The 11,770-nt window shown below is 45.3% G+C and overlaps 1 protein-coding gene across 3 annotated transcripts in view; it reads right to left on the bottom strand.

Moving 5' to 3' along the window:
* UBE2J2 (ubiquitin conjugating enzyme E2 J2) overlaps positions 1-11,770 on the bottom strand; it is a 20,311-nt gene that overhangs the window by 6,434 nt on the left and 2,107 nt on the right. For 2 of the 3 annotated variants that reach the window (XM_018568671.1, XM_018568670.1), the window contains exons 2-3: positions 6,237-6,367; positions 63-101 (exon numbers count right to left, since the gene is read on the bottom strand). In XM_018568671.1, coding sequence (XP_018424173.1) covers positions 63-101; positions 6,237-6,367 — 170 coding nt within the window. Of the gene's footprint in view, positions 1-62; positions 102-6,236; positions 6,368-11,481; positions 11,582-11,770 lie in introns of all 3 variants that reach the window. The other variant, XM_018568669.1, reaches the window with a different exon arrangement.

Genomic DNA, 11,770 nt, shown 5'->3' with positions numbered 1-11,770 from the left:
AAATACCTGTAATAATAATAATAATAATAATAATAATAATAATAATAATAATAATCCTATTTTCATAAGGGGTCATCTCAGGACCTCGAACCACATAGTGCCTAAAGAAATGAATAGAAACAGTCAGTTGTACTTAAAACATCATTATCTTAAAACAAAATAAGGGATATTTTGAGAAATGGCTTCCCATAACATTCACAACTATATATGAGCCCTAGAAAATGAAGGAGAAACAGATTGCAGTGAAAAATAACTAATAGAGTCATTCACTGTTCCCCAAAAAAGTTTTAGCTGGAGTTGCTCTTCTAATATCTTCAAGTGACCCATGCCATGTCTCGTACTAATCCATCTAAGCCCTCGTTCACACCTGAGCGTTTTGTAGCGCGTTCTACGCTCGACGAACGCTCTACAAAACGCTCAAAAATATAAATCCCATTGTATTCAATGGTCTCGTTCCCACCTTGGCGTATTTCCGCCCGTCCCTAACGCGCTACAAAACGGCCCACGCCTGAAAAGGTACAGGTACTACTTTGGGCCGTTTTGTTGCGCGTTTCCATCGGGATACAGCCAAGTAGCCTTCGGAAACGCGCAACTTTTTTTACTGCGAATCGCGGGGAAAAAAACGCGCGACAGACGCGCATATGCAATACGCCTAGGTGTGAACGAGACCTTACAGTACCTGCACATGGAGGTTGTTCTAAGCGGTGTATTGCTTCCTCTCATAGCACAGATCCTTAGAAATCTCTAGGTAACAGCGGAGAAAACTCTGTGTAACAATCCCCTTTACCTTCACAAGTCTGATCTGCAGCCTGTGTTCAGTATGACATCATCTCTCCTTTCCCAATCAGCTGGAATTATTATTATTTTTTTTATCTATACAGCCAATAGAAAAAAATAATTCCAGATAATTAACCTGTGCCCACAAAGAGAATCCAGCCCAAAGTGTGGGGTTAGGTCTCTTGCTTGCTTCTATGGCATCACCTTCTTGCTGGCCAAAACACGGTAGATTCTGGATGTGCCAGCAGGGGAGGTACGCCATAGGAGCAGATGAGTGTTTTCTCTGCTCTATTACAATACCGTTGCTGGTGAGTTGACATACTTGATTTATGAAGCTGAATCTTATTTGTGTATCACTCGGCTGTAGATCCTCAAATCATCTCTGAATTAGTGCTGACACTGTCCTTCCTTCTGGAGGGGGGCTACTTTTGTTCCCCATGCTCCCCGTGCGTGCTGTATAGTAGTCACCACTCCAAGCTCCTTCCCGTGATGGACTACAATCTCAATACAAATTAGTAAACTAAACATGAGATTGTAGTCCATCACAGGAGTGAGCTTGGAGCAGTGACTACTTTACAACACACACAGGGACCATGGAGAACAAAAGTAGCCCCCCTCCAGAAGGAAGGACAGTGTCAGCACTAATTCAGAGATGATTGGAGGATCTATAGGCGAGTGTTACACAAATAAGATACATTTTTGTTAATAGTTGAGGTACTTGAATGCATTTTTCAGATTTAGAGTTTAGTGTCACTTTAACCAGGCACACAAGTAACTGATCTGAAGACAAGTACAATCACTTCCAAGCTGTGCCTGCGCTTTACCAGGATGTATATTAAAAAGGTAAAATAGTTACAAAAGATTGGCGCAGGAATTTATAGCACAGAAACTTGTAGGGTTCACATTGGTAACTGGAATGAGCTCACACTGACCGGAGAGGAAGCCGAAACACAATAAAATGGGCCGTCAGACAAGCCAACAGCCGCACTGTTTGTGCGAGGTAAACAAACCTTCCACACGCACGGCCTTTGGGACTGTTTGTGCCACGTGTGAGTTTACATATATGCAACTCTTCTCTGGCCTTCATACAGCCAGAGGACGAATGACACGCTGCACAAGTCATCTGTGTGATATGTTACAGGTCCTCTTCTGCCATATTAATGTATGCCATTTAACCCCTAATAACCTGGCATGTTTACACCTGTGTAATACCGAAGGTTCAGCTTTAAAGACTCCTTTAATGGACTGAAATTTCTTCCTCTGATTTCACTGCACACTGTGAGCTTCTCATAATGTGCATTAGAAGCTGCAGCAAGATACACGATCCCTGAATGCTATACCAAGACTAGAAGCAAGAGACATAGGACACAATCACTACATGCTATACTAGAACTAGCAGCAAGATACATGGGACACAATCAATGAATGCTCTACTAGGCGTAGAAGCAAGATATAGTACACAATCACTGAATGCTATACTAGGAGTAGAAGCAAGATACATAGGACACAATCACTGAATGCTATACTAGGTGTAGAAGCAAGATACATAGGACACAATCACTGAATGCTATACTAGGAGTAGAAGCAAGATACATAGGACACAATCACTGAATGCTATACTAGGAGTAGAAGCAAGTTACATAGGACACAATCACTGAATGCTCTACTAGGAGTAGAAGCAAGTTACATAGGACACAATCGCTGAATGCTGTACTAGGCGTAGAAGCAAGATACATAGGACACAAATCACAATGCTATACTAGAAGTAGAAGCAAGATAGATAGGACACAATCACTGAATGATCACTAGGTGGAGAGGCAAGGTACATAGGACACAATCACAGAGTGCTATACTAGGAGTAGAAGCAAGATACATAGGACACAATCACCGAATGCTATACTAGGAGTAGAAGCAAGATACATAGGACACAATCACCGAATGCTATACTAGGAGTAGAAGCAAGATACATAGGACACAATCACTGAATGCTACACTAGGAGTAGAAGCAAGATACATAGGACACAATCACTGAACGCTGTACTAGGAGCAGAGGCAAGATACATAGGACACAATTACCAAATGCTCTACTAGGCGTAGAGGCAAGATACATAGGACACAATCACTGAATGCTGTACTAGGCGTAGAGGCAAGATACAGGACACGATCACTGAATGCTATACTAGGAGTAGCAGCAAGAAATCCATTGGTGTCTTCCGGAAAGAATGGATTCATCACCGCTTGTATAAACCAATAACATCAGCAGCCCTATTCGTATTATTTGTTTAGGGGAGGAGACATCAAGGGAAACATTTATACTAATTCATTAATGACAATGTCAGCAAACACATGAAGACAGAACACAATTTTATGTCGCCATCATGTCCTCTTCTAGAACTACTGAAGGCCAATAAAGGAGTGTGGTAACCCTGTGTGTACGATCTTCCAGGATACAGATGTTGCTGCTGGCAAGAGGTGACTGCCATGACCTTTGTTGGCGGAGTGTACATGGACAATCAGCGACACCTTCATGTTACTTGGATCTCATTACATTCACAAGAGGTACATTGGAGCAGATTGGATACTGCGTACAGGATGCACTGAACAGTGACATTAGCACATCTGCTGTGTACAAGTCAATGCAGGGCAACAGACGTTCTCATCACCATTTACATCAACCTCCATATGGTAGTACCCACGAACGCAGAGGAAACATCCCACGAACGCAGAGGAAACATCCCACGAACGCAGAGGAAACATCCCACGAACGCAGAGGAAACATCCCACGAACGCAGAGGAAACATCCCATAAAAAACTGGTAGCATTAGACCATAACTACCCCTGAACTCTAAAGCTGAATTTTAATCTTCTTTTGCCTCCCCCGGTTCCTCCATCAACATGTCAATTGATTTTTGAATAAAACTTTTCCGATTTCATGAAATCCCTTATTTTAGGCCTCTGTGCTTCTCTATGCAATGAAGGTAGCTTGTTGCTGGCAGGAGGGGCCGGCAGGGAGCTTCTGAAAAACATCACAGTACTCCTAACAAGAGCCCTCAGCCCTGATGTAAGCAATGAGCTGGCACTTGGGAAGAAGGTCTGTCTAACAAAGTGGGCTGGGTCAGGAACATCCAAACATTCAAAAAAGCCAGTAAGTTATATAGTGTTCTCAGAACACCAGACTACCAGCAGCAAGGTGGTTTTTGGAAGGAGGGAGGCCGGGTGCACAACAGCAACACCTACCAGATAAAAAGTCCTAGGCAGTTAGGCTCACCCTGCTGTATACATTCCATGCCTTCATTTTCAGCATGGATTAGGGCCTAGGTTCTCAACTGGTGGGTCGTGACCCAAAAGTGGGTCGCGACTCCATGTTCAGTGGGTCGCCACATGTCTTCCACTTTTCTAATGAGGCTCCTCAGCCTCCTCCTTTTGCAGCACTGGCCAAACAGCCATTTAAAATATGCTGCCCGGTGCAGAGTGTCAGCTTGAAGTGGGATGGGCTGGGGCTATGGCCGCGAGGGAGCTGCATCCATACGTACAGCTCCCTCATGTGGCCTGCTGAGGTGCCTGGACCAGAGTAATGTCACATTCTGGCTCCCGGCACCTCTATAGGACATGCAAAGGGAACTGTACAAGCAATGCACATATGGATGAAGCTCTGTCACAGCACAGCAGCCCACACTGGACCCCAGGCTGAGGATCAACTCCAATTCCAGTAGTGATGAAGTGCTTTGAGAGACTGGTCAGAGACTTCATCATATCTTCACTACCAAACACACTAGATCCATTACAGTTCGCTTATCGGCCAAACCGTTCAACAGATGATGCTATCACCCACCTCCTTCATATATCGCTCACACACTTAGACACTAAGAAGGGCAACTATGTCAGGATGTTGTTTGTTGACTACAGTTCAGCGTTCAACACTATAATTCCCTCCATACTTACCACCAAGTTGAAACATCTGGGGATTAGCCCATCTATGTGTCAGTGGATCTCCAACTTTCTTACTGGCAGACCACAAGCAGTAAGAATGGGCAGATATGTCTCAGCCTCCCTCACCCTCAGCACTGGGGCCCCGCAGGGTTGTGTTTTGAGCCCCCTGCTGTACTCATTGTACACATATGACTGCATGGCCACTACCAACTCTACTACTATCATCAAGTTTGCTGATGATACTGTTGTGGTCGGTCTGATTGCCGGCAACAATGAGACGGCCTATTTGGAGGAGATTAGGAATCTGGAGAATTGGTGCCAGAGGAACAACCTCCTCCTCAATGTCAGCAAGACAAAGGAGTTGATAGTGGACTTCTGTAAAAAGCAGGAGAGAAAATACCAGACCCCCATGATCAATGGAAGCCCAGTGGAGAGAGTGGATAGTTTCAGATACCTCGGTGTATATATTACGCAGGACTTGTCATGGTCCTGTCATATCAACACCGTGGTGAAAAAGGCTCGGCAGCGTCTGTTCCATCTTAGACGCTTAAGGGACTTCAGACTGCCCGCTAGGGTGCTTAGAAATTTTTATTCCTGCACCATAGAGAGCATCCTGATGGGAAACACCACTACCTGGTTTGGGAACAGCACCGTGCAGGACAGACGAGCTCTTCAGAGGGTGGTGCGAGCAGCTGAGAGAATCATCCGAACTAAACTCCCTGACCTGAATTCGATCTATAGCAAGCGGTGCTGGACCAAGGCCAGGAAGATTATGAGGGACTTCAGCCATCCCAACAATGGACTTTTTTCTTTGTTGAGGTCTGGGAAGCGTTATCGCTCCCTGAAGGCCAACACAGAGAGACTGAGGAGAAGTTTCTTCCCTCAGGCTATACGGTCTCTTAATCAGACCTCTATATAGTCATATAATCTACTGCCTGATTAGATAAGTATTCTCACATTACTGCACATCCGCACTTTAAAAGAAAATGGTCAAGGAAAGGTCAATTCACTGCTGGTCATCACTTTAATTCATTTTACCCCGTATTGCTGCTGTTGGCATTTGCACACTTACATTCCATATTGTATTAGCATTTTTAGTCAAATTTAAATTTTAATATTTACATTTAACACATATTTATTTTACAATGTAAAAGTTTTATTTAAAATGTATTCTTTCTTTCTTCTTTTGCAGTCGTGTAAGCATTTCACTGCATATCATACTTGTACGATTGTGTATGTGACAAATAAATCTATCTATCTATCAATTCTTGTAAGGTATGGAGACTGGGTGGATCTTTTGAATGGGACCCCAAACGCACTTCCCACCCACAATTCGATCGCACGGAACGTGCGGTACCGCAATGTTGTGCATTCCATGGCAGTGCGACTTGGGTCGCGACTTAATGAACAAGGACAAATGTGGGTCCTGAGGTTATACAGGTTGAGAACCACTGGATTAGGGTATACCTTTACCAAGTAGCAAACCAACCAACCTAAGCTGTACATGTCAGGTATCATGGAGAACTCACCATTCCAAAATATTTGAAGGGAGGGGTTCAGCACAGATATAAGGCACTGGGTCTTTTTTGATGCGCAGATAGTCTTGCTTTAATCGTTGTGTTGCAGTTGTTGGTGCTCTTTTATTACTGTTGCTGCTCATCTGTTATAAAGAAAAAAGAAAAAACATGATTAGGATAACCAGCAATCAGCTCAGACCCGGCGTTCTAAAGAAACCCCCAACTCATCGAGATCACCAACTACCTCACTTCCCATGATCAGAAAGACTGGAGCTCTGTACAGTCACGGTGCGCATGCGTGCAAACCTTTTTTTACAATACTCGTCGAGTTTGCCACCTGCTGAGTATTGTTAAACTGCAGCTGTACAGAGCTCCGTCAGTCCTTCTGTTTTGCAGTCTAACGCCGCCTCGTCGAAATCTCCAACTTGCAAGTACCCGGAAGAGAGGTAGTTGGAGATTTCGACGAGTTGGAGCTTTCGATAGAACACCGGGCGTCTCTGCATCATTAAAAGTGGCATCACATTTTCTGTTTTTCTTACGTACCCACAAACAAAAAAAAGAGTTAACCCAGGTGCCAAGTAGTACCATGTGGGCCTGACGTATGTCCGTTTTATAGACTGTTGTATGCGCAAATAACCGCACGCTAAACACGCACAAAAACTGTGCCGCCTACGTGTGAACCAGGCCCAAGCAGCATTGGCTTCCTTGCTCCTGCGATTTGTCCAGTCCTGCCTTATGGTGTAGCATTAAAGGAGAACTATGAGGTGAGTGCTTTTCACTTACCTCATAGTTCTAGCCGACCTGTGACAAAGAGACTATCACAGGTCGGCTCAGTAGATCGGGAAGTGAGCGAACACATACCAGCGCTCGCTCACCTCTTCGATCCTGTTGGATTCCCCCCTCCCGCTCCGATCGGCCAGCGCTGACTGGTGGAACGGACGGGGGAGGGTACACCTGGCTCTGCCTCTAGATAGGCAGAGCCAGCTGTCAGTCACGCAGCTGGGCGGATCTCGGCACAATTGTCGGCATCCGCTTCAGCCGCAGCTTCTCAGTATACCGCAAACTACAGCTCGCGGTATACTGCGGCGTCTCAGTATCCTGTAGCTCGCGGTATACGGAGCCTAGGGTGACGGGAGGATGCAAGTTTGGGTCCTCCCGTTACCCTAAGAAGAACTATGGGGAAAAGCCTTAACTCCATAGTTCTCCTTTAAGAGGCACAAGGTATGAAGAACATAAGTTGGGTGCCTTACATTGTGTAGGTAAGTAACAATAGTGATCATGGTACTACATCAGGTTAAAGCAGCTTGTGGGGGATACCAGTGTCCCCACACAGGTAAAGGTGGTCACTCAGTGCTCCGGGGTGCCCAATCTGAGACATCAGGATGCTGCATGTTTATGTAGAAAAACCCGTCAATGAGAAGTGTCACAGAGGTGCCCATGAGGGTGTGTTGGCACTGTAGATTAGTGTAATCAAAGTCTTGATGACAAAGGGCTGTGGATACAGTAGTATATATTGATTTAAACACGCAAACGCGTTTCCTGACTCCAGCTCACTTCCTCAGATATATGGCGTGGCTACAGACAGCGTCAGCTCAATCAGTCCGGTCATCAGTGACAAATAATCTGTACTGGATGGACCGCCACTGATGACTGGACTGATTCAGCCGTTATGGTCTGTAGCCACGCCATATATCTGAGGAAGAGCCCTGAAGTCGCGAAACATGTTTTTGGCACCCTTGGTCCTACTCATACAAATCTCATCCCAGCTTTTCACTCGTAGAATTTACCCAACTTAACAAAAAACAGGCCATGCAGGGTGTAGACCAGCTGTGGAGAAACTAAAAATACCATCATGCCTCCTGAAGTCATACCTGCGGCCGTCATAGGCTTGTAATGCCTCGTGGCATTTGTAGCTTCGCCCCAAAGTTTGGCTACCCCTGGTTTAAACCAACACTCTTTCTAGTGATATTTGATGAAGGCCACTGATACTTTGATACAGTCGCAGATACTAAACTCACTTTTCACAGTAGTGACAAAAGCAGAACAAAGTGCAAAAAAAGAAAAGAGTAAACAGAAACCAAAAGCATGTGAGATACTCCACCACAAATTGTTGGGAAACGGTATCAGAGGTCAGGTCATCCCCAGACTCGCATTCACACAAAGGGTGCAGGGCCGCACACAGCTTTATCGCTCACCAATGTCTGATGTAAACAGAGTGGGCAGATTTTTGGGGACTTTTTTGCAAAATCTTTTGGAAATTATTGAAGAAACAACGCACTTCCTTGAACTAGTTATGCATTCTATTTGAACTCTTCCACTGACGTTAACTACTATTTGGGTGGAAGCCGTGGCATATAAACAAACTCGTGACCACAATAGCAGCCGTGAGCTTGTCTATTTTTGTACCAGGTGAAGCAGTAGCAGGGTTATATTGTAGAAGTGATCAGGTGAAGCAGTAGCAGGGTTATATTATAGAAGTGATCGGGTGGCTGTACCGGGTGAAGCAGTAGTAGGGTTATATTATAGAAGTGATCGGGTGGTTGTACCGGGTGAAGCAGTAGTAGGGGAATATTGTAGAAGTGATCGGGTGGTTGTACCGGGTCAAGCAGTAGTAGGGTTATATTGTAGAAGTGATCGGGTGGTTGTACCGGATGAAGCAGTAGCAGGGTTATATTATAGAAGTGATCGGGTGGCTGTACCGGGTGAAGCAGTAGTAGGGTTATATTATAGAAGTGATCGGGTGGCTGTAACGGGTGAAGCAGTAGTAGGGTTATACTGTAGAAGTGATCGGGTGGTTGTACCGGGTGAAGCAGTAGTAGGGTTATACTGTAGAAGTGATCGGGTGGTTGTAACGGGTGAAGCAGTAGTAGGGTTATATTGTACAAGTGATCGGGTGGTTGTACCGGATGAAGCAGTAGTAGGGTTATATTGTACAAGTGATCAGGTGAAGGAGTAGTTGGGCTACATTCATTGCAATGGTCATGTTTGAGAAGCAGCACCGCCTGCCAAATGCGACATGCTGTATATTTTTTGCTGCAACGAAAGCATTGTGGCCGCAGCAACACATCCAGCACTGTTCAGGCTGAAGTGTTGTAAATGCGTTTACTGCGGTTACATATGTATCATACGCAGCCTGAAAGAAAGATTGTGTTTTCTGGATCCCATAAATAGAAAATTGTAGCATGCAAACACAACGAAGACACCGCAATAGGGGGGTAATCATGAGATAAATAATACACATAGAATCATCTGTAACAAACCCATAAACAATAGGCGCGGGGGTTTCAAAGTAGATGTAAACTCTAAATGAACATTTCATTTGCTAAAACAACCCTTTTTGGCATCTGCTGATCTCCTCAAGCCTCTCTCAGCCACTTCCTGTCTACATTTATTTGCCCCAGCATGGGCTACACATCATTCCTCTGGCTGGACTTCCTGATAGTGACAGCTGTGGACCATACCATACAGTCAGCATGGCACTTGTAGTCTCCACCAGGGACACAAGTGACAGAGTGACAACATAGGAGCATAATTGGGAGACAGTTGTCACCCTATAATAGGAAGTGCCTGAAAAAAAAAGGACCAGCTGCTGGGTGACAACACAAGAGCACAAGTTGGCGACAAGGACAAAGCATTGTGATCCCAAAGCAGGAAGTGCTTGATCCAGGATCATCATATACAGGGCTTGAGAAATCTGTGACGAGAGGACGGCAGAGCGCAGACGAGTAACTTCACAGCCAGCCGTTGTAATTAAATGGCCGGCTGGGAGCTTTCCATTAAAGCGATCGGGAGTCTCTAGAGATGCCCGATCGCTTGTATTAGCAGCCGCTGTTACTGCCGTTGCCAGTCCCGAGATCCGCTGTGCCCAGTGCGGCTGCTCTGTGACAGGAGATTAAAGGGAGGTCGGCACACGATCTCCTCTGATCTCCTCTCCGGTCCCCGAATGCAGGAAGTGCATTCCACACTCAGCTGTCACTCTCCAGATGTCTGCTTCATCAGCTTCTCGGGGGGTCCCTAGGTGACATTAGGGGTCTTGGAGACCCCTGATGTCTCCATAAAGAGGACCTGTCATGTAATTTAGCTATCACATAGGGGCTTCTTAGCCCCCTCATTAGGTCCATTAATCACTGATAACACTAAACTGATGAGCAGTGAAAGCGTTTAAAGCGTCGCCTATGGCACATTTTTGGTGTGGTTGTTTTTTTGCAATTTTGTGGGCGCGTGCAATTTTAAGGCTTGACATGTGTGGTGTCTATTTACCCGACGTGACCCCGTCTTTTATATTTTACCGAAAATATGGGTAAGAATAAAACGTTTTTTAACATAACGTAGGGGAAACTTTTTTTTTTTGTTCGAAATTTACGGTACTTTTTTCATTATATAGTAAATCACAGTGGTGATTAAATACCTCCAAAAGAAAGCTCTATCTGTCCCTAAAAAAAAAATCTTTCAAGCCTTGATCTTATAATTTGATGTAAAGCAAAAACTTATTTTGTCTCGGGCGCATCTGCAGTGTCGGAATAGCGGTCCCCCGCACACCCGGAAATAGCAGCTGCGTGGGACCCGGAAGGGGGACTATAATTTGCTTCAAGGAGGTAAGAAAAAAAAATCCTTGGGTAGGGATAGAGGAGGGGTAGGAGGGGAGACAAAACTATCCCAGAATGGGGTTCTAAAGATTTTGGATTCTTGCTCCTTGGTTTGGGGCTCTCATTAGACCAGTGTTAGGAAACCTTGACACTCCAGCTGAGGCAAAACTACAAATCCCAGCATGCTTCTGCCACTGGGAGTCATGCCTGTGACTGTCAGAGTCTTGCAATGCCTTATGGGACTTGTAGATCCACAACAGCTGAAGTGCCAAGGTTGCCTACCCCTGACTGTATATACCTGGATTCTCAACTATAGGTCACATCTCTAAATCCCCCCATCTAAATAGTTTCCCCTTTTTTTGTGGAGAGCTGGCAAACCAGAACCATCACATCCCCTGAAAATTTAAGTGACACCAAAGATTTGTACCCAGCACCTCGCTTTCACCTTTCCATAGCAATAAAAACCTGGCAGGGGTTCTAACACTCTATGCGCATCTTTAAAAAGTTGTGCATTTAGTCATGTATTTTAAAAAAATGCAAATTTAAAAAAAAACTTAAGCAGACCCCCACCCTCCTATCATTTGTTTTATTATACTTTTTTTTGAGGGGGAACCCCTCCCACAGCTCCTGGATTTTAACCTCATGCACCTGCAGCCTCCTGGCATAACCCCCTTGTGCATCCCAGGAGGTCTGGGGGTCATCTATGGCCTATGCACCGTGGCACGTCATCAGGGGGCTTGCTGTCTATGCTTGGATCTTGTAGCTGGCCCCCTGATGAAATGAAGCACCATGGCGCATGCACATCATCAGAGCGCAGAGAACCCAGAAGAGAGAGCCGGCCCCCTGATGACATCAGAGACGGAGATGACAGCACAGGACCGCCTGTGCATCTGGATCACTGGGTATGTATGATCTCTTCTGCACGACCCCCTGAATAAGGTAATGGGGGGGGGGGGGGGC

The sequence above is a fragment of the Nanorana parkeri genome, unplaced genomic scaffold (genome assembly GCF_000935625.1).
Source record: "Nanorana parkeri isolate BGI_ZX_2015 unplaced genomic scaffold, ASM93562v1 scaffold1226, whole genome shotgun sequence".
NCBI lineage: Eukaryota > Metazoa > Chordata > Amphibia > Anura > Dicroglossidae > Nanorana > Nanorana parkeri.
Note: the sequence above shows the minus strand (reverse complement) of the source record. Positions and strands in the feature narration are given on the sequence as shown.